This window comes from Sorex araneus, chromosome 3 (assembly GCF_027595985.1).
Source record: "Sorex araneus isolate mSorAra2 chromosome 3, mSorAra2.pri, whole genome shotgun sequence".
Taxonomy (NCBI): domain Eukaryota; kingdom Metazoa; phylum Chordata; class Mammalia; order Eulipotyphla; family Soricidae; genus Sorex; species Sorex araneus.
In genome coordinates this window covers 111276983-111300587 of record NC_073304.1, presented here as the reverse complement: position 1 = coordinate 111300587, position 23605 = coordinate 111276983, and the positions used below count along the sequence as shown (strand labels likewise).

The 23605-nt window shown below is 40.4% G+C and overlaps 1 protein-coding gene and 1 non-coding gene across 2 annotated transcripts; one reads left to right on the top strand and one right to left on the bottom strand.

The window, feature by feature from the left end:
- The first annotated feature begins 2134 nt into the window (after window positions 1-2134).
- CST8 (cystatin 8) lies at window positions 2135-11922 on the top strand. The gene is made up of 3 exons (XM_004602027.2): window positions 2135-2365; window positions 6570-6683; window positions 11839-11922. Exons 1-3 carry the CDS (start codon window positions 2135-2137, stop codon window positions 11920-11922), a joined length of 429 nt encoding a protein of 142 aa, XP_004602084.2.
- Window positions 11923-16964: 5042 nt separating this feature from the next.
- Window positions 16965-17072, bottom strand: LOC129404096 (small nucleolar RNA U13). Its single transcript, XR_008629688.1, has one exon. It is a non-coding gene; the product is annotated as a small nucleolar RNA U13 (small nucleolar RNA).
- Window positions 17073-23605: the final 6533 nt, after the last annotated feature.

The window sequence follows — 23605 nt, the reverse complement described above, 5'->3', positions numbered from 1 at the left end:
TTTGTTTTTGTTTTCTTTTTGGGTCACACCCGGCGATGCACAGGGGTCACTCCTGGCTCTGCATTCAGGAATTACCCCGGTGGTGCTCAGGGGACCATATGGAATGCTGGGAATCGAACCCGGGTCTGCCACGTGCAAGGCAAACGACCTCCCTGCTGTGCTATTACTCCAGCCCTAAAGTTCTTGTTTTTAATACGGCAAGTTCAAACAATACTCTTGAAAAAATTGTCAGAAAAAAATTACTAGAAGAAAGAATAAATACTAGCCTGAAAAGAAACATGGTAAAGTTTGACTAATGAAAATAGAATGGTTTTCCTCTCCAAGGAGTAAATTGGGTGAAGACAGAGATACAGAAATATGAGATAGTCAAATTGTGGTCAAAAGAGCTAAAAGGAGGTAATGGCATGAATGCTACCTCATCAGCAACCACAGTATTTTAAACCACAATGCCCTAAAGTGGAGAAAGGAGAGGAAGAGGAAAAACAGTGACTGCCATAGAGGCAGGCTTGGGGTTAGAAAGGAAACTGGGGATATTGGTGGAGGAAAGAATTGGTATTGAAACATTGTATGCCTGAAACTCAATCATAAATAACTTTGTTATTTAAAGTGATTTAATAAAAATTTTTTAAAAAGAAAAGACCAACAATATTTTGGGTCAGCCCTATGTTGAGTTAGATCTTGTATTTTTAACACGGTTCAACATACACATTTATCTTTCTGATTCACAGACATGGATTACTGGTTTCAAAGTGTGGCTGCCATTGGGTTCCTAGGAAACAAAATGTTTATTTTCTAAACACCCCTCTCACAGACTGTTTTTATTGGGTACTTCTTAAAGCTCCCCAAATTTATGTTTCTAACATAAAGCAAAATCTTAAACTTATTAATAAATTAGCTATCAATTTAGCAATATATGCTAAATTAAAATTTGTACAAAGATTTTGCATTCATCTACAGAACATTTATATAAAATTACTCATGTAACTTTGTAAAGTGGAAAAGTATTGTCTACTATAGAAGTGGTTTAACAATTGAAAATGAGAAACAAATAATGCTTTAATCAATAAGCAAGCGGTTTAAATATAGGATGATATATTCATCAGGTTGATGGTTCATAATCTGCCTAGTGGAATCTTGCTATATATTGTTCTCAATACTCTGCCCCTTCTCATGACCAAAAGTCTATCAGCTTTTTTCAACTCCCTGACCTTTCACAATTTGGCTTTTTCACAGATCCTCAGAGTTCTCCAGGGTCTATTAAGTGCATATATGTCCTTGTCCTAAGGCCTGATACAAGCCATTATCCTCATTCTGCCAGGATACTAGAGAGAGGAGATAATGATAGAGAGAGAGAGAGAGAGAGAGAGAGAGAGAGAGAGAGAGAGAGAGAGAGAGAGAGAGAGAGAGAGAGAGAGACTGCTGACTTTTAGGAGATGGAATATATGGACAGTGGAGCTGGTGCTACATGGGACCCTCCACTTACCTGACAGAGGTAGGAAGCAATTGGCTGTTCTTTGTGAGCTGCCTCAACTATCTGCCAGAGGCCAACAGATGGGAGGTGCCTCAAGGAGGCAGGGTCACAGGTGCTGGATTACATCACAAAGTATGACTTCCCTGCAGGACTGTTAATTTAGGTACTGAGCAGATCAGAGATCAGGATCAAGGGACAAGCACATAACAGAAGCCAGGAGTGCTGAAGGCTTAGAACAGAGGTTAGTATGGAGGGCAGAACCAGGAGTAAGAGGGAGAGTGTAGGGAGAGCAGGTTGGAATTATCCAGAGTGCTGAGTGATCAAGGGGATAGCGACACCTTTCAGAGCCACACATTATAAGCATGAGATGCAGAAATAGGAATGAAGGGCTCAGGGGAGGTATTGACACATTGGGTCGAGGTGCTCTGCAGGTAATGAAGGTCACACCCAGAATGAAAAGGATACAGGCTGGGAGCAAGACGCTTTGATTGGCTTTCTCAGGGTGGGTATTTTTGGAGTACAAAACTCTAATGGCTCTGTTTTGAATCCAGCTGTGCTGATGCTGTTGTGGAAAAATCTTTGACCTTGTTCAACAACAACCACACAATATTCATTGGCCTTAACCTGAGAGAATAAGGAGGCCTACCTCTGCCACAGCTGAGGATGACTCGGACCCAGAGGACCTTCCTGCTCTTCCTGACATATCTGTTGGTCATTGCGACCAATGCACATGCAGAAAACAATCAAATCAAGGTGCTGAGGGAATTAAAAGAAGTTGATGCCTCCAGTGCAAATGTGAGGCAGTGTTTATGGTTTTCCATGGAAGAATATAACAAAGACAGTGAGGATGAATATCTCTTCCAGGTGACCAAGGTAGTACAAGCCCAGCTACAGGTAAAGGTGTTGTCTACAAGTGTGCAAATGAGTATGTAGTGGCATAGACTGAAAGAGTGGGGCTTTGAGAAAATACTGACATCAAAAAATGAAGGAAGCCAATGGGACACACTGTAGTTTGGATTTTCACAATATATATTATCATTAAAATTTAAATGCATGTAACTTATTTGGGAGTCTATTCCAGGAACTTTGGGAGGAGAAGAAGAGCAAGAGGAGGATTTTTGAGGTTGCTCTGGGTGTCAAAAAAAGTCAGGAAAAGAAAGTAGTCATTGGGGGGAGGAACATGGACCATTTCACCTACCCTAAAGAGTCAATGTGATGGCCAATGAATATGAGAAGGTGCCAGATTATGAGTGATCTTAAAGTAAAGGGGGAAGGAGAGTGCAATTAGGACAAGTAAGGAACCACAGTAATAATGATAGCTGAAACTGATCACTCTGGACAAAAACTGAGAGCTGAATGGAGGTAAATTTATATATTTATTGCATAATACCTTTTCAGCAATAGTATTTCAAACCACGGTGACTAAAAGGAACAGAGAGAGAGACAGAGTGAGAGACAGAGAGAGACAGAGAGAAAGGAAAAGTGTCTTCCATAGAAGCAGGCAGTGGAAGTGAGGCAAGAGGTGGAGGGAGGGAAACTGAGGACATGGTGACAGAAAATATGCACTGGTGAAGGGATGGATGTTGGAGCATTGTATGACTGAAACCAATGACAAGTTTAATTATGTATCTCATATTGATTCAATTTTTTAAAATATAAGAAAATATTAAGTCTAAGGGCAAGACTTTTGTTTTATCTTAGTAGTATTGAAAAGACAGAAAATATTAGGCAAGGGAATTTTTATGATCCAGGTTACCATGGATAGTTTTGGATTTAAAAACTTTTACTCTGGTTAAATTATTTTTAGAAAGAGTTTGTATGAATTTACTGAACATGTCCAAATAACCAATAACCTTCAATTTCCTGAAATCAGCTAATAGCAATCCTCTATACTCTGTCCCCACCAAACTGAATTAACAGAGGGAAGAAATGAAGTGGAGTGAGACATGGTAAATAGAAATACAAGTTGTAGTACCAAGGTGCCTTGGTTTATTTATTTATTTATTTATTTATTTATTTATTTATTTATTTATTTATTTATGGAGAAGACCAGGGCACAGAACAGAGGGGATTGTGGGCGGCCCGCAAGGCTGATAAGGGTGCATGGTGCAGGCCCCCAAAGCATGGAACAAACTCCCCCAGGGGCCACAACAAGTGTCTAGGCAGGAGAGTGACTTGAGAAGAACAGTGTTCCAGGGAGACTGACCTGACACCTGTGTGAAGGATGAAGAGAGACAGACGGGACAGAGGCAACAGCAGATGTCTCTGAGGTGATCATGGTTCCTCCCAAGAGACTTTGGCAAGGCAAGAGGAAGCAGCTGTTAGAGGCATTGTGAAGAGAAGTGGACAAGATGGAGGTGACCACCTCCATAGGTGCGCATGAGGTCACCAGGCCATGTAAAGTGAAGGAGTCAGTCCTACCTTCTCAGACTTCAGATTTGGTTGCGAGCACCCGTCAGGAAGGCAGCCTGCTTTCGGGCAAATGCTTGGTGGCATTCTTTCCACTCTTGTAACAATGGGATTGGCCCCAGTTCAAACCAAGTGTGACTTAATTTACCTACTGTCATGAGTGGTGGAAGTAGAACTGGGGGCCCCACCAATTGGAAGCAAGGTCCCACTCTAATCACCTCTGTGCCCTGAATAAATAAGAAACTGACAGCTTGGGGTCACTCTCATAAGTAGTCCATTTCCCACGACCTAGTGAGGCTCACCCTGGGAGTCCACAGAAAAGCTGCCTCACTTAGTGCAGCTGGTGCTCCTCTGTGCCCCAGCCTGGGCCCATGGGTCCCTGTCTCACCCTCACTCCCATAACTCCCCACAGTGCCACTGCAAGGCTCAGCTGGATGGAGTCAGCTAGGCTGGGAATGACAACAGCAGGGAGTGAGCTAACAAGGTACCTTGGTTTAAACCCTGAATTGGCAGTTAACCTGAAAGTTGCTTAATTTCTGTGTCTCCTTACCTTAAAAATGGGGTAACAATATTATCCAGAGGATTAGCATTAGGGTTGACTGACTTATCAAATGCAAAACTCCAAGAACAGAGTGTTTAGTAGAGAAAGTACTCAGTGGAGATTGTAGTTCACAATTTAAAATCAATATGAATAGGAAGTTTGCCTCTGGGGGTGAGTGAAATAGAATAAGACAATGGAGGAGGGAAGGGGTAACTATGGAGGAGAAGGAGGTGCTGAAAGTTTGTAAAGTAATATAAATGATAACCTATCAGTAATAGTATTACAAACCACAGTGTCTACAGGGGCAAAATGTACCTGCCACAAAGGCAAAAAGGAATGTAAGAGGGAAACTGGGTGCAATGCTAGAGGGAAGCTAAAACTGGTGAAAGAGTTGGTGTTGGAGTATTGAATACCCAAAACATAATCATGAATGACTTTGTACCTCATAATGACTCAATAAAAAATAAAAATTTCTACCGATGAGCATATTCACTTTCACATTATTTGCAAGGTTTTCAATGTACAAATTTAGCTGCTAAACCCAAGAGTCTCATCCTACTGGTCACTTCTTGATGCTCTTGAACCAAGAATTTTATGTTTTTACACCTGCAGACCAACACCTGTCTGTATACTGCTACACAGTTAACGTGTATAACCACTGTGGTAGAACTGTGGTTTCAACTTTGCTATACCTGCCAACCAGCACCAGTCCATGGATAAGTGGTTGAAGACAACTAGTCTAACCAGCATCTCCTCCTAAAAGATTCTTTGGAACATAGATAATTTAAGACAACTTTATTAAATGCATGGAGAGTGCAAAGAAGCAAGACCTGAGGGAAAAAAAGAAATTTCAGATTAATCTGCACCAACCTCTCATGCCCCCTTTTTAAAGTGATGACAGCACATATAAACGAATGCCTTGAAGCAGCTCAACCTTAACCTGATATAACCTGTAACTTCTATTGCCTTGCTGACCCACTGCAGCCCTACCTATCATACACTCTAACAAAGAACTCACACCTGGTCTCTTAAAACTGCTTGCTAAGGAGGTTGGTGAGGCTGAAAATGAAAAAGCCCCCAAAGAAGGGTTATTTCAACAGAGGACTAGGTCTGAGGAGTCATTGCCTATGTGACAAGAATCAGAGAAATGGGCGGGAGTCCAATGTGGCTGGGGGTCCTGTCTTTCTACATTGACCTCTTGAGCCCATAACTTCTAAGACAGAAAATGCTGTTGGTTCTGAAGGCCACATCCTTCTCTTTCCTCTCCCCTTGACTCTTCCTGAGCATATTACATGCAGTGGACTTTGGGGCAAAAGAAGCCTAACACTGGAAAGAAGTTTTGTATTCAGCTCCAGGGGGAGGCAAATATCAGCACACAAAGAACACCTTTGTGTACTGTAGGCTTTTATATAATTGATAAGAAGGTGGAGAATAAAGGGAAAGAAAGTTGATGGCAAGAGAGAGTATGCATTTTAGTTTTGCTAAAACATTTTTTTTTTTTTTTTTTGCTTTTTGGGTCACACCCGGCGATGCACAGGGGTTACTCCTGGCTCTGCACTCAGGAGTTACCCCTGGCGGTGCTCAGGGGACCATATGGGATGCTGGGATTCGAACCCGGGTCGGCCGCGTGCAAGGCAAACGCCCTACCCGCTGTGCTATCGCTCCAGCCCCTTGCTAAAACATTTTTTAATAAAATTTTTATTTTTTTAAAAAATTACATTTTATGGAATCACCATGAGGTACAGCTATGAAGTTGCTCATGATTGGGTTTCAGTCATATGATATCCCAACACCTGTCCCTTGACCAGTGCACATTTCTCACCATCAATATTCCCAGTTTCCCTCCTACCTTCTTCCCAGCTTGCCTCTATGGCAGACATTTCTCTCTCTCTCTCTTCCTCCCCCTCCCTTCCTCCCTCTTAGGTATTGTGGGTTTCAGTAGTGTTACTGAAATTGTATCATGTATATCACCTTACTTCCTTTCAGCACTAAGTTTTTGTCCAGAGTTATAATTTCCAACTATCATTGTTATAGTCATCCCTTCTCTGTCATAACCGCAACCCCTTCCCCATTGTGGCAAATGATCCTACCATGGATCACTTTCTCTGACCCTTGTTTAATGAACTATTTCACATTGATAACTTGTAGGTAACAGATCACTTGGATTACTCTATTGATGTTGAAGTTGCCCGCAGCAATTGCATAAAAGCTTCTACAAATAATGAAAGCTGTGGAATTCAAGAAAATTCTCAACTAGAAAAGGTAGGTGGTAAGCCACTATTTTGCCATGGTACTCTGAGCCTCAGACAGAAAAAAATGGGATCTTATACTCCCTCTTTGAGATCTGGATTGCTCCCAATACTTCCCTCTAGACGTGGTCAAACCTATGACTCAAGGAGAAGAGAAGTGGAATAGAGGAGATCCTCAATCTTTCCCTATCTCTTGTCTTGGGAACATGAAACTATCAAGGTCACTTTTAATACAAAGACTCTGTCAACTGACCTATTGCCATAACACATAATAACTGACTGTCCTTTGGATCTAGGGAGCAACTCGTGTGTGTGTGTGTGTGTGTGTGTGTGTGTGTGTGTGTGTGTGTGTGTGTGTGTAAAGGTGGTGGTGGTGGTTCTCAAGAAGCCTGGTGGCCCATTCCAAAAATTATCAACCAACTGAGTATTTAAATGTGAGGGCCTAAGGATGTGGAACTGAGTATTTAAATGTGAGGGCCTAAGGATGTGGTACTTCTTGGACTCTGTGATTCTGTGATTGCCCAGGCCATTCTGACAGACTTGGTAACTTCTAGGACAACATTTGGTGGTACTCAGAGGTTTCCAGGGATACACCTGGAGATTCTCAAGGGACAATGTGATACAGGGATCAAATTATATTGACTGCACATAAAGAACTGCTATTTAACCTTTATAATACTATCTCTCCAGCCCCACAACCGCAGCCATTTATTCTTACGTAGTCTCAAACAGAAATTCAACCATTCACTCAAATTCTGCTCATCAAATCTCAGTTTGCACCAAGTGTTAATTTGGGCTCTGGAGACTGAGCAGTGACTCGGGCAAATGTTGCCCCCATTCATTTTAGACTTCAGCTGAACACTAACATATTTCGATGGTTTCCACAAAAGTAAGAGAGCAGCCCGAGGACTAGATTCCCTCCAAAGGGTTTACTTGGCCCAGGGTCTTTTGGACTTAAGTCTCTATTTTTTTTGTTTTTGGGTCACACCTGGTGATGCTCAGGGGTTACCCCTGGCTCTGCACTCAGGAATTACTCCTGGCAGTGCCCAGGGGGCCATATGGGTTGCAGGGAATCGAACCTGGTTTGGCCGCGTGCAAGGCAAACACCCTATCCTCTGTGCTATTGCTCCATCCCCTAGTCTCTATTTTTTAATCTCAGAGTAGGGAGAGTACCTTATTTATTCAAGGACTTAGACTAAATTGTTGAAGGCTTCGATTTTTGGTATGTTTTGAATGTTTATACACATCTGCTGCTTTCATCTCTTTCCTAACCAATTTATTGATATAGATTTAGTGTGTGAAATTCCTTATTTCTTTGACATAGCAACACTTTTGACCCCTGTGTAAATGCCCACACATTGCCATCTCCTTTATGACCAATTTGTTCTCTCTGAGTACCTGTGGGTACTTTTCTTGAAAACCACCCAACCCACAGATGTGCTTGTGAGCATTGGTAGTACATATTGTTGTCATGGTCTTATTTGTGGCACAATGGCATTATTTTATTTTATTTTATTTTTGCCTACCTGCCTTTTGGGAGTCATTCTGCTAGGTTCAGGTTGGGAAGAAAAATGATAATAAATTGTGTTTGTTCTTGTCATTAAGAATTAGTGGGAAGAGCAGGGGAGATATACCAAAGGGCTGGTATATTTGCAAATATGCTTTGCATGCAGAATACCTGGGAACCCAGATTAAAGACCAGCACTGACCAGATAACCATAATTTTCCCCAGAGAAGTGAGGCTTTTACAACACAGTGAGGTTTATTATATACATTTTAATTTAGGGAGTTAGCTTGTTATGTGTGTTAAATACTCTCACACTTCCCTGATGTGAAGAGTCATTTGGAGCATGTGATATAAGCGCACATACACACATGCCCTGGCCTCGTCCCAAATTTGTTAAATAATAATTTTCAAGTTCTGGCATCCCATTTGTTCACATCACTGCCAAAGTCTGTGTGGCACTATATTAAAGAAAATAATGATTTAACTGCTTTTAATTTGCTAGTATTTTTAATTACTAATTTTATTAAGGCACTGTGATTTAGTTATGTATAATTATTAATTTTCATGCATACAGTGTTCCAGCACGAGTCCCACAACTAATATCAACTTCCCTCCACCAGTGTCCCAGTTTCCCTCCCACTCCTTCCTCCCAAGCCTGTCTTCCTTTTAAAAACTTTATTTTTAAATTTTAATTAAAAAACTGAGCGTCAAAGAAATGGCTAAGAGGATGAAGAACCTCTGGCTCTGGGCACATCTTTTCGACTCCACCATTCTTCCTGCACTAACATACGCCTCAGAGACCTGGGCCCTACGCAAACAGGATGAGAACGCTATATGGGTATCCCAAAGAGGAATAGAAAGAGCCATGCTAGGAGTATCACGTTTCACTCAAGTGAGAGAAGGAATCCAGAGTTCTGACCTCCATTGATGGTCAAGAATCAGGGATGCTGTCTCTTTTGCCAAGGCGTAGAAAATCATATGGACTGAACATGTAATGCACCTAAAATCATATGGACTGGACACGTAATGCTGTTACCGATTGGATTCCACGGTTACTGGAATTGGATTCCACGGTCACTGTTACTGATTGGATTCTATCAAAAGACCTCGTGGCCGCCCACCAATGAGATGGTCAGACTTCTTCGTCAAAACTCTGAATGAATGATTTAAGGCTCTTCCTGTTCCTGGAGCGAGCAGATATCATTGGGCTACACTAGCATGCGACAGGGACAAATGGAGACGTTACTGGTGCCCGCTCGAGCAAATTGAGGATCAACGGGATGACAAGTGATGACAAATGACAAGTGAATTAAAAAACCATGATTTTTCCAAGTTATTGTTGCGCTTTGGGCATGTAATATTTTAACACCAAATCCACCACCAGTGTCAACTTCCCCCCACCAGATCCATCCCCCTCACACCTGATCCCCATCTGCCACCTTGACAGACACATTACAATGTTCAGTGGTTGCTGCTTAGAGCTCATGTTCTCAGTGTTGCTGGATCTGTGCTTGGGATATATAACTATATCACACTTCCACATCGTCAGTATAACTGAAGCTCTGACCCCTGTTCCCCAGCCTGCCTTCCCTACAGTTACATTTTAAGTTTTGTTGTTGTAGTTTGGATCTCATGCTTTCAGTGTTGTTGATTCTGGTTTGGATATATAGCCACGCAGTTCCTCCCCATTACTGATGTATAAGGGGCAAGGTCCTTGATCCTGCCACTTCTGTCCACTTCTTGCTAATTCCTTCTATTTTCCTTGCTCAATATTTTTCTTTCTGTACTCTGGGGTTAAGGATGATAGTTATTCCCTTCTCTTTAAAAAAGTTTTTTTAAGTATTGTTATTTATTCAGCCACTATCCCTTCTTTTAATACCTTGCATTCCCTCATCCAGTTATTTTATGTACTGCAGATAAGTGAGATCATTCTGTTTGTCCTTCCTCTTCTGGATTACTTCACTTAACATTATGTCCTCTATTCCATCCAAGTTGCAGTTAATTGCATGATTCAGACTTCCTTGCAACTGCATAGTATTCCATTACATATATGAACCACATCTTTATAATTCATTATGTGAAAATAATGAACTAGAGGAGAAAGTTATCAAAGTATCCTATTCAAAATCTGCAAATATCAAGTATATATAAATCAACTTTTAAAATGTCAAATATCTATGCTATAGAATCTTTAAATCACTTAATAAAGAGGTAGAAGAATTTAGGAAATGAAACAATTTTCCATGATCATGAATTGGAAAAAGTAATATTGTCAAAATGACCATTTTACTTAAATTACTGTGTAGATTCCAAGCAATCTCCATTTAAGTTCAAATGACTTTCTTCAAGGAGTTAGAACAGTCAATAATAAAGTTTGTATGGAATCGAATACTCAAAGACTTACTAAAAATAGGAAATTGGGAAGTATTTCATTACCTAACTTGAAACTATACTATTAAGATATAGTGATCAAAACAGTATGGTGTTCAGAATAAGTATTTTTTAAAAGGATTTTCCTCTTGTTTACTAAGTTGGGTTATTATTTATTCCTCATTTATATTTTCATTCTAGAATATTTCTAAATATTATAGATATTCAGAATACCTAGAATATATAGAATATTAGATATTCTGTCTCGGCGGAATGGAGCAATAGCACAGCGGGTAGGGCATTTGCCTTGCATGCAGCTGACCCAGATTCTATTCCTCCATCCCTCTCGGAGAGCCCGGCAAGCTACTGAGAGTATCCTGCTCGCACGGCTGAGCCTGGCAGGCTACCCGTGGCATATCCGATATGCCAAAAACAGTAACAACAAGTCTCACAATGGAGACATTACTGGTGCCCTCTCGAGCAAATGGAAGAACAACTGGGACGACAGTGCTACAATCTGTCTCTGCATTCTGGATCAACTTAAAAATCAGAGGAGCTTTCAATTTCTTTAATATCATTTTCCTGTAAACCCATTGGTTGGTTTGGGTCATACCTGGTGGTGCTCAGGGTTTGCTCCTCATTCTGTGCTCAGGGAGCACTCCTGGCAGGGCTTGGTGTTACCACATGTAGTACTGGGGATTGAAGCCAGGTCAGCCTTGTGCAAGGGAAGCACACTACCTGCAGTAATATCTCTCCAGTCCCAGTGTAAAACCATTTTATTTGGTATTCTTTTGCCTGTTGAAAAAAAAGAACATCCTATAGTCCTCCTTTTCATGTGTCTAATACTCAAAACAGATCAAATCTCCTTCTCTGACTACATTTATTTCCTCCTAGAGGTACCTCATTCTCTCTACATCTATACTCTTACTCTGTGACTTATGTTATTAAAATAAAAGAAATTATTTGAAGTTTAGTTTTAAGATAAATATATTAGTTTATTTATAACATAATTAAGTTAATATTAAAGAGAATTTTAAAATAAGATACAGAATCATCTTTACATTTGATTACCTACCAAAATATGATGATGATTATTTTTTCTTCTGTCCATGGTTATATTAGAAGAGTCCTTGGGTAACTTCTGATGGTTATGTAGGTCTGCTGCCATCTATCCTGTTCTCTTGCATTATTCCTTGGGAATTAACCAGTCTTCCAGCATATTTCTAAGCGGCAAGACATTTTTATCTTTTGTCAGACAACTGATTTTAACTGTGGTGATTGTCTTTTTCAGAGAGCAGCTTGCAACTTTTTGGTCAGTGCTCTTCCCTGGAATGGAGAATTCATCGTAGTGAAAAAGCAATGTGTGGAGATCTGATGAGAGCTAGAGTGCTCCTATAGCTACTGATCTCTACCTTTCTGTACAAAATAAATGATAGCACATGTGGACATCATCAACGCACTCTGCTCTTGCATGTTCTCTGCTGTTTTGTTTTCTAATTTCACATTATGTGAAGACAAAATAAGGGCATGTCTAATTAACCACTCTTAGTTAAGTGGTTAATTAAGTTAACCACTTCTAGGGACTTCTAGGGACGTCCTCAACTTTGACCACAATAATGGCCCACCACAAGAAATAACTTTCATTACTGAGTACAAAGATGAAGTGAAATTAAATTTTATTATTTACTGCAAATCTGAGGTATTATATTTTGAAGGGTAACTATCTCTTACAGAGGTTGGAATCAGAGGTTGCTAATTCAGTTTCCTTCTAGAAATTTCCTTTGACCTAAGTCTTCTTCCTGAGTGGATACCAGGGCTGAAAATTTGTTTTCCTTATTACATAAGCATCAACATTGGTCAGGGAGAGAAAGGCAGATGTGGGGTGTGATTTTTATTTTAAAATAGCTTTAGAGGACTGGAGTGATAGCATAGCGGGTAGGGAGTTTGCCTTGCACGCGGCCAACCCGGGTTTGATTACCAGCATCCCATATGGTCCCCTGAGCACCTCCAGGAGTAATTCCTGAGTGCAGAGCCAGGAATAACCCCTGTGTATTGCCAGGTGTGACCCAAAAAGAAGGAAAAAATAGCTTTAGAGAATGGTTGTTGTGATCTTAGTCACTCAGTCCAGTTGTTTCTTATCTGGAGGTGCCTACGATACATGAGGACTCATGAGTATTCATGTTTATTTATTGTGTATTCATGACTTGCTCAGTATTGAACCTCATTCAGCGTGCTGATTGGTTCAACAATAAAGACTTGCTCTGGAAGGAGAAAAAAAGGTAAACTGTATTGTTTGCATATGCACCTGAAAGTAAGCAGTGTGTGCTTCACGGGAGCTACACAGGAAAGAAGGAGCAGGGAAAACCTAAGAGTGGAAGGGGAAGGAGGAGAGTAGGGAGGATAGAGTGAGAGAGCAGGGGGAGGGGACATATAGGAAGATGTGAAGATGAATGAAATTAAGGATGATATTAGAAGATAAAAGTTCCTCGAAGAAAGTAACCATTAGAATAAGTTCTAGAAGTTCTGAGTTCTGGACTCATGTAAAGGGGTAAACATGATAACCTTCCAGTACCCGTATTGCAAACCGTAATTCCCAAAAGGTAAAAGGGAGAAAGAGCAAGCAAGCAAGAGAGAGGTGGGGGGAGGGAGGAGGGGGAAAGGAAGTGCTAGCCACAGGCAGGTTGGGGGGAAAGGGGATGACAGGAGGGAAATGGGGGGCAATGGTAGTGTGAAATGTACACTAGTGAAGGGACAGGTGTTGGAACATTGTATGATGGAAATCCAATTGTGAACGACTTTGTAACTGGGAATCTCATGGTGATTCAATTAGAGAAAAAATTCAAAAATAATAAAAGGTAGAATCTTAAAAAAGTGTGTCAAGCTGGCTTTTAGGGCTGAAGAGAGAGTACAGTGGGCAAGGCACTTGCACTTGGCCAAGCCATAATTAAATCCCTAGCATTCCATATGGTCCTTAAGTACAGAGATTGGAGTAACCCCTGAACACCGCTAGGCATGGCTCCCAAACAACAAAAATAGTTGTGTTCGAGGATTGGGGAAATAGTTTATGTGGTAGCAGCATGGCTTGCATGTATGAAACCCTAAGCTGACACACCCAGCATTGTATGCTCCACCACCCTGAACTTGTAATGGACCTTGTTTATAAAAATAATAGGTGTTCCTGGCCGGGGATGTGGCATAGAGGTAGAGCTCTTGCCTTTCATGTGTGAGTGTGAAACCCTGAGTTCAAGCCCAAACACCCCTACTTCTTCAAGAATATGTTCACCAAATGGGGGGAGGGTGATGAAAAGGTATTAAAATATTAGTGGCAGGTCTTGGGCCCATGGGTAGGGGGACCACAAGGAGAAGGGTAGTGTGGTACCAGCCTGGAGATGCTGTGGTGGTGTGACTGCTTTCATGAGTTTTGTACACTTCTGCTTCCCACACTTACCCAAGTACTGGCTGTATATATGTTTAAATGCAAAGGGCTGGTTGTAGTATATGTTAAGCTTTTATACATTTTATTTAATATTCTTTATATTTAATTTTATTTATTTTAGATTTATAAAATCTTATAAATGATTTTACCAAATATATTTTCTCTATATATTCTTGGAATTAAATTGAAGAAAGATCTTACTTTCCCATTTCTTTATTCTACATTTTGTTAAAATGATACGAAAGTGTGTCATTTCATTATAGGTGAATTTATTGCGCCTTCAAAGAAAGAACACAGGGTCAAATCCCAGGGACAGTTGATGTCTGAGAATCCCAGACTGTGTGGAGTAGCCCTCATGTCCATCTGTTTGCTGGGAGCAGGGCAGCAGTTCTCCAATCAGTCAAGCATGGCAAGTGGGCCATGACCAGTGAATGGGGCTACTCTACTGCTATCCACTATCCCCATACAGAACCATGCTCTTTACTCCATGTTCTCCTATGTATGTACCTTTCTAAATTTAAATTTTTATTTAGGCTCCATGATTTACAAAGGTATCCACAATAGAGTTATGGTTATATTCTGTTCCAAAATTAATCCCACCACCAGTGTCAACTTCCTTCCACCAATATCCCCAGGTTTCCTCCCACTCCCTGGCCTGCTTCCTTAATAAGCACATTGTTTTTAAAAAAATTTTTTAAATTTATTTTCATAAAGTTGTTCACAATAATTTTACTTGCAGTCAACATTTCAACACCAATCCCACCACCATTACACTTTCCCACCACCATTATTTCAAATTTTTTTGCCACCATCCCATAGGCAGATGCTAAATAATTTAATTTGCATTATTTGTTATACATAGATGTCATGCTGCCATGAAAGCAGCCATGTGCTCCTGGAATTCTAGAATTTTTTAAATATTTGGGTCTGGAAACATCTCTATGGCTGCTCTCTTCTGATATTCACCTGTGAGTCTCTGAATCATGGCCATTAATGTGCTCAAATGGTGCCCAGAGCCAGTTCTTGGGCATGACTGCCAGTAAACCGGAAGGGCTGGGAGGTTGCCCATCTTCAACTCCATGAAGAACAGGCATATTCTTTTGGGGTGGAGATGCACAGCTGGCAATGCTCAGGGACTACTCTTGGCTCTGCATTTAGGACTTACTCTAGTACTCTGGGAATCCTATGGGATGCTGGGAACAGAACCCAGGTCAACTCTGTGGAAGGTCTTACCTGCTGCACTATCACCCCAACCCCAACAGGCACATTATTAAGTATAATTATTGTAGTTTGGGTCCCATGCTTACTGTGTTGTTGGCTCTCTATTTAGATATACAAATATACTATATTTCTACACCACAAATGTGTTCAAGACCCCTGATCATTGCCCCTGTTATCTCCTCTCTGCTTCTACTTATACCCACCTTTTATTTTTCTCCTTCCCTGGCCATTTCATTTATATAATCTAGGGACTAGTTTTAGCCCATCTTTGATACCAGGCATTCCTTGACATGTTATTCTCTATGACACAGATAACTGAGATCACTGTCATAGATGAGAACATCTGGTATTTGTCCTCCCTTTGACTTACTTCACTTAACAAGACACTTTTCAGTTCCATCCAAGTTGCAGCTAATTCCATGATTTCAGCATTCCTTGCAGCTGTGTATTATTCCATTATGTATATAGTCCACACCTTTTTTATACTTACACCTGTCCTTGAGCACCTGGATTGAGTTCATACTCTAGCTATTCTATTAAGTCTGGCAATAAAAATAGTGTGCATATGTCATTTTGAATGTTTTTGTGTCTTGTTTTGTTCATGTTAGAGATGTTTTGCTCATGATAACAAGAAGTGGAACCACTGGGTCATATTCTCAAGTTGTTTTGCTTGTTTGTTTTTGAGAAACCTCCAAACTATTTCCCGTGGAGTTAACCAAATGACACCCACCAACACTAGAGGAGGGTTCCTTTTTTTAAAAAAATCACATTTCCATCAACACATATTGGTTCTAGTTTTTTTTATATATGAACCAATCTGACTAGTGTTAGATATTTCATTGCCAACTTTGTTTTCATTTCTTTGTAATAAGGGACAATGAACAATTTTCATAAACCTATTATTCATTTTCATTTTTCTCTCCCCATTTTTTTTTGCTTTTTTGGGTCACACCCAGCGATGCTCAGGGGTTACTCCTGGCTTTGCACTCAGGAATTACTCCTGGCAGTGCTTGCGGGACCATATGGGATGCCGGGGATCGAACCCGGGTCGGCCGCGTGCAAGGCAAACGCCCTACCCGCTGTGCTATCGCTCCAGCCCTCTCTCCCCATTTTTATGGAGCTGTTGGATTTCAATTGTTTATTTCTGTTGAGTGCTTTGTATATCTTTGCTGTTAACACTTTGTCTGATGTGTGTTTTCTTAGACTTTTGGGATTTTTTTGTTCGTTCTTGTGCCACACCTGGCAGTGCTCAGGGTATACTCCTGGCTCTGCACTTGAATCACACATGGTAGGTCTGGGTTGACCTTGTGAAAGGTAAATGCCTAGCCCTCTGTACTATCACTCCAGTCTCTTGGGAAGATTTTTAATTGCTCATTCAATTTTTTTGCTTGTGAGTGGCCTATTTAGGGTTTCTATTACCTCCTCATTCCGGTTTTGGAGGTTACATGTTTCTAAGAATCTATCCATTTCTTCTAGGGTTGTTCTTCAGCTCAACAGCATAAAATTGAATAATAGTCTATGAATATAGAAGTTTCACATGATATTTAAATTTCTGAGGTGTCTGTTGTAATTTTCCCTTTTTCATCTCTGATCTAATTTATCTGGACACTTTCTGCCTTTTTCCTATTGAGTCTAGCCAATACTTTGACTAAAGATTTTCTTATTTTGAAGAAATAGATTCTGGTTTCATAACTCTGTTTTTTCTTATTTCTGTATCACTAATTTCAGCTTTTATTTATTTATTTATTTGTTTGTTTTAAGTTCACACCGCTGGTTAATACGCCAAATGCATAACAAGATTTAAGGGAGGCACATGTCACACTAATGTGTGAACACCCAATCATCATGCTTATGAACGGGGAAAGCATCCTCTGATTTTTATTTTTCTCTTCCTTCTACTGCTGCAGGCTCTTAATATGTGTATTTAGACTTATTTTTCTGCCAAATTAAGAAAAGATTTTATTGAAGTAAAGGGAAAGAAAATCAGGGATGTGGGCTGGAGCGATAGCACAGCAGGTGGGGCATTTGCCTTGCACGTGGCCGACCCGGGTTCAATCCCCAGCATCCCATATGGTCCCCTGAGTACAGCCAGGAGTAATTCCTAAGTGCATAAGCCAGGAATAACCCCTGTGTATCGCCAGGTGTGACCCAAAAAGCAAAAATGAAAAAAATCAGGGATGTTCCCAGTTTATGGGAGGGTCTCCTAGAGAAGGATCCCAGAGAAACACAGAAACTTCTCCTTTTATAGCTTTTCTATAAAGGTGGGTGGAAGAGAATTTCTTTATTATGTTCCAGGAATGTTGGCCACTGTGGAAGGGGAAAGGATACTGGATGGTTCTCTTCTGATGTCTGCATCCAGCAGGGTTTAGGAGATTCAAGTTGTCAGGCAACACCTAGGCCATACCCAAGATTCCCTATCTCTAATCTCACCCTGCCTATTCCCCTTTTGTCCCTGTAATTCTCCCTCCCTCAACAGGGGGCTCCAACTGCATCAGGGGAACAGGGACAAAGAAATCAACTGGCTGCTTCCTGCTAAAAGTGGTCAAAGTTTTGGACCTGAAGATGGAATCCTCCAAGAAATGGGGGTCTTTCATTGGCCATCTGTGGTAGTCAGATGGACTGTTTAATCTGGGCTACACCAGTGTAGGATAACATTGGTTTGTCCTCTCTCCTCTGCCACAAGTAGTGTAGTTTTATTCAATTAAACCCATAACAATGCTCCCGAAGCATCCCCTATTCCTCAGTATTCATCTTTAACATCTCTGTGTTCTGCTTTCTTTATTAATCATTCAATACCCCTAATCAGACCTATGACTTGTAAGTTCAGATCCTTCTAAAGATACTGAATTTTATATTTGTAAGTGAAATTTTGCTTTTCTCCTTCTCTTATATCCTTTGCATAGTTTACTTTAGAGCAATGTCCTTTCTGTATAGACACAGGAAGACAGTTAATGTTATGCCTTTGTAACTTGGGAGTTAATTGACTCCAAATAATACTTACTCCTGGTCATCTGTCATATTTACTCGACTTAAAGCCTCAGTTGCCCTTAATTCCTAGCACCCCAACAGCAAGGTCCCGACAAAGGGACTGGATGGACTCAGAGCAAGTTGTACGCAACCCTGGCATTAAAATGGGACAGGCCAAGGGCCAACAGCACGGTCGTGGATGAACTCTGTCATGACCCAAGGAGAAGTGACTAGACAGGACCCTTCTAGGGTTAGGAAGGACAAGTCTAGTCTGACTGTAGTCAGAATCTATAGGAAGATGTCCCCAGGAGAGCCACTCTATAAGCTTAGCATACATCTTACTGTGTCCACACAAAATGACTAGAAAGATTATTAAGAAGTAAATTTAAGATGACTGTTTAAATGATTGTGGACTAAGGAAAGGAGAAATATGGCCTTAGATGAAATTCCACCCTTGAGGGGATCTCCTAACAAGATGAGATCTTTGTCTTAGAAGAGCTTCCCCAGAAGGAAGGACTTTCATATGTTGATTGTGCTACTTCACCTATATGTAATTTCTATCCCCAGCCCTTCAAGTTTGTTCTCTATAACTAGGCTGTACAGTAGGCTGGAAGAGGAGGAATATGGGCAGTGAGTGAGACTGGAAGGGGGCAGAGGAAGAATAAACGACAATTGATCACCAACTAGCCTGGTCCTCGTTTTCTCCTTCTTCCTTCCTTCCTTCCTTCCTTCCTTCCTTCCTTCCTTCCTTCCTTCCTTCCTTCCTTCCTTCCTTCCTTCCTTCCTTCCTTCCTTCCTTCCTTCCTTCCTTCCTTCCTTCCTTCCTTCCTTCCTTTCTTTCTTTCTTTCTTTCTTTCTTTCTTTCTTTCTTTCTTTCTTTCTCTCTTGCTGTTTTAAGTACCCTGCCTTTTTGGGTCTTGTCATTTTGATTACAAGTCTTGGTGTTGATCTACTTATGTCTATTTTGTTCAGCAATTTTTGGGCCTCTTGAATCTGTTCTCATTTTTCCTTCCAATGATGGGGCAATTTTAAGCTATTATCTTCTCCGCTAGTTTTTCTTCCTCTTTCTCTCCTTCACACATTCATGTGAATTGGAGTTTGTTTGTTTTTCCTTCTTGCTATTATCCTTTAGTGGGCTGGAGCGATAGCACAGCGGTTGGGCATTCGCCTTTCACTCGCCGACCCAAGTTCAATTCCTCCGCCCCTCTCGGAGAGCCCGGCAAGCTACTGAGAGTATCGAGCCTGCACAGCAGAGCCTGGCAAGTTACCCATGCGTATTGGATATGCCAAAAACAGTAACAATAAGTCTCTCAATGAGAGACGTTACTGGTGCCCGCTCGAACAAATCAATGAGCAACAACGGGATGACAGTGACAGTGACTTTTCTGTTGGTTTTTAAAAAATTTGGTGATGCTTTATTTATGTTTTGTGTTCAAGATCACTGTTACAGGCTTTAGCATTCATAATTCTCTTTTGCTGTGACTTGACCCTGTACTCTTTTTTAAAAACAATATAATTATTAAAACACCATAATTTACAAAGTTATTAAATTGCATTGTTTCAGGCATACAGTGTTTCAATACCAATTCTCCCACCAGTGTGACTTTCCCTTCACCAATGTCCCCAGTTTCCCTTTCTATCCCCAGCTAACTCCCTTATCAGCACATAACAAATTTAATTCATATTGCTTTCTCCGAGAAAATATAAAGAAATGACAAGCACAATTATCAGAAAATAAATCAGCAAAAGTCAATTTGTGATGATTGATGCCTATATTATTTTAACCTATTTAAATAAATAGATTAAAATAACTTAATGCAATATAATATAATACCTACTCTTATTTGTATAGATAAGTTTTCAACTCTCATATCTAAATTACATTGCATTAACTTTTATTTTGTGCTTAGGTCTCATATCTCCCCTGTTATTAATAAAGCTACTTTAAAATTTTTTCATTAATGTATTTTAGAGTTTATATGAAATAGGTAAAGCTTGCAACTGTAAAATTTAGTAAGAGTGTTGAGAATCAAGAAAATTTAAAGGGGAAAGATCTGAATAGATCTAAAAAAGTATAAAGTGCTTTATCCTAAGAAAAGGAATGTTGAAAAAAACTGATAAGACATAAAATGGTTAATGTAAATAAGATGTCACTGTACTTGTTATTTTTTACAATTATGTTTTGATAAATTCTTTAATATTTTGCATCAGTATCTCTTTAAAAATAGACTAAACCCTTTTGGCGCTGCTGCGGATCGAGCATGATGGAAGAGCCCAAAAGAGCGCCCTTGGACTCCAAGCAGCCCACTGAACTAATTCCGGCACGGGAACGGAGACCCCACGGCGGGCTGCGACAGTGGAAACCGGGCATTCCCCAATTCTTTTAACCTCTCTCTCTCAACCCCTTCCTCCTGAGCACAGCACAGGGTCCACGGCTTTCTGAGTGCAAAATGGAGACGCCGAGCCAGCTCTCTCTAGGTTTCTCCATCTTATGGGCACCATAAAAGGGTAAAAGTTTGTAGTGATGTTATTTCTGGTTGTACTTTCCCTGGACTTTATACAGAAACCCAAAACCGCGCGTTCTGAGGTCCTCCTTAAATGGAGTCAAAGATTTTTGATGGGCTTGAGGATATCCCTGAACCTTTATCAACCTTGTGCTTTAGAAGCTAATTTTTTTGGATTTGTATTTTACGTAATAACAATGGAGCTTCAAATGTTAGAAGATATTAGTGTTGATCAGATGTACTGCTCAACATCAGACAGCTACTTATCCTTCTATTGTCTTCTGTTTATCTCTATTTAGTGGCTTCAGCACAAATGGAGTGCACTTGTGAGGATTGAGGAATAAAAAAGTCCTTTTTTCCCTAGCAGTTGCGGGGTGAATCATGAGCCTTCTAGTACCAGTTGGTGAGTGGGGGAATTAGCTGGTGATCCTGAAGAGTGGCTGGGGAAATCTGGAAGTTGAGTGCTAACAGGAAGCTTTATGGTTTGATGCCAAGAGTGGGCAGGTCTTATGCATTTATCTTAAGGAAAAAATTTTGATAATTATTCTAAAGGAAATAAGCAAGAACATTAAAGAAAATTACTGTGTGGTTTCACTTGTATGTGACATAAGTAACTGAAGCAAAACAACTGGCAAAACTTGTAGATCAATGAAAAGTATGTTACTGTAGGGAAAAAAGGATGAGTAGAGGGGATGATTGGAGGGGTCTATTTAGTAGTCGCTGGCACTGGTGGTGTGGAGAATATTATACATACATGTATGGAGTGATCTGTCCCTCTCAGAGAGCCAGGCAAGCTACCGAGAGTATCCTGCTCACATGGCAGAGCCTGGTAAGCTACCCGTGTCATATCCAATGTCAAAAACAGTAACAACAAGTCTCACAATGGAGATGTTACCAGTGCCTGCTCGAGCAAATTGATGAACAATAGGATGACAATGCTACAGTGCTACAGTATAGATGTGTTAACCTTTGTCTCTGAAATTATATGATATTTCAAACAAATAAAAATCAATGCAAAAGGCAGGAGCAATAGTACAGTGGGTAGGATGTTTGCTTTGCACACAGCTGATCCAGATTTGATCCCCATATGGTCTCCTGAGCACCACCAGGAGTAATTCCTGAATGCAGAGCCAGGAATAACCCCTGAGCATTGCCGTGTATGACTCAAAAAGCCAAAAAAATTAATCAATGCAAAAGGGAGGAAGAAAATTTTTACTTAAAAACTGGGGGCGGGGGCAGTACACAATGTCTCAACCCAGCAATAATACCTTTACCTGTGCCCACTTCCCTCCACCAATGTCCCCAGTTTACCTTCCATCCACCAGCTTGCCTCTATGACAAGCACATTTTAAAAATAGATTTTAGGCATTGTAGTTCATTGTAGTTTATAAAACTGTAACTTTTATTCAACTCTTATTTCCCAGGAGAAGATGTGGGCAATAATGGACAGAAATGCTTAGGTTCTAACTCAGACCTGTGAGATTTACGGCCAAGTATGTAGCCATTGCTCTGATCTACACTGTGAAACTTCCCCTGACACAAGGTGAATTGATGGGGGCCTTAAGAGGGAAACCTCACAATAAGGGCCAATGGTCTTCAATCTTAATATGCTACATAGCCAAGATAGGAAATGGATTCCTTTTTGGTGTATTATGCCAAAGTTCTAGCCTGACTTTGAGTCCAAAAACTGATGAAACTATTTTTTCATTTGGATTTTAAAGAGGTATTTTCATGTGAGATTTAGTCTTCTTTAAAAATTATTTTTTGAATCACTGTGAGCTACAGTTACAAAACTTTCATGTTTGAGTTTCATAGAACACCCCCATCCCTCCACCAGTGTACATTTTCCACCACCGATGTCCCCAGTATCCCTCCCTCCAATCCTACCCCTCCCCCTGCCTCTATGGCTGACAATTTGCCTCTTATTCTCTCTCTATTTGGGGGCATTATGATTTGCAATACAGATAATGAGAGGTCATCATGTTTAGTCCTTTATCTACTTTCAGCATAATTCTCCCATCCGGAATGATCCATTCAACCATCATTGACTTATGATCCCTTCTCTATCTCAGCTACCTTCTCCCCCAGCTCATGAGACAGGATTTCAACCATGGAACAATCTTCCTGGCCCTTGTCTCTACCATCTTTTGGTGTTAGTCTCATGATATTTTATATCCCAGAAATGAGTGCAGTCATCCTATGTCTGTCCTTCTATTTCTGACTCATTTTACTTAGCATGATACTCTCCATATAAACAAATTATAAACAAATTTCATGACTTCATCTTTACTAACAGCTGCATAGTATTCCATTGTGTAGATATACCAAAGTTTCTTTAACCTGTCATCTGTCCTTGGGAACTCAGGCTGTTTCCAGATTCTGGATATTGTGAACAGTGCTACAATGAACATACAGTTGCAGATGTCATTTCTATTGTGATTTTGTGCACCCTCGGGATATATTCCCAGAAATGGTATTGCTGGGTCAAATGGGAGCTCAATTTCTAGTTTTTTGAATAATGTCCATATCATTTTCCATAAAGGTTGGATCAGTTGGCATTTCCATCAACAATGAAGAAGAGTCCCTTTCTCCCCACATCAACACCAACACAAGTTGCTTTTGTTCTTTTGGATGTGTGCCAGTCTTTGTGGTGTGAGATGATATCTCATTGTTGTTTTGATCTGCATCTCCCTGATTAATGATTCTACAAGTCAATCAACATAATCCATCATACCAATAAAAGAAAACATAAAAATCACACTATCGTATCAATAGACAGAGAAAACATTTGACAAGATCCAGCACCCATTTATGATGAAAACTCTCACCAAAGTGGGAATTGAAGGAATTTTCCTCAATAAGTCAAAGCCATCTACCACAAGCCCACAGCAAGCATTATACTTAATGGGGGAAAATTATGAGCCTTTCTC

What these genes read in the sequence shown, in the direction of transcription:
- CST8 (XM_004602027.2), top strand. Translation starts at nt 2,135, where the DNA reads ATGACTCGGACCCAGAGGACCTTCCTGCTCTTCCTGACATATCTGTTG. An exon ending in TAGTACAAGCCCAGCTACAG is followed by an intron (nt 2,366 to 6,569) that starts GTAAAGGTGTTG and finishes GATAACTTGTAG; the next exon opens with GTAACAGATCACTTGGATTA. An exon ending in AAAATTCTCAACTAGAAAAG is followed by an intron (nt 6,684 to 11,838) that starts GTAGGTGGTAAG and finishes TGTCTTTTTCAG; the next exon opens with AGAGCAGCTTGCAACTTTTT.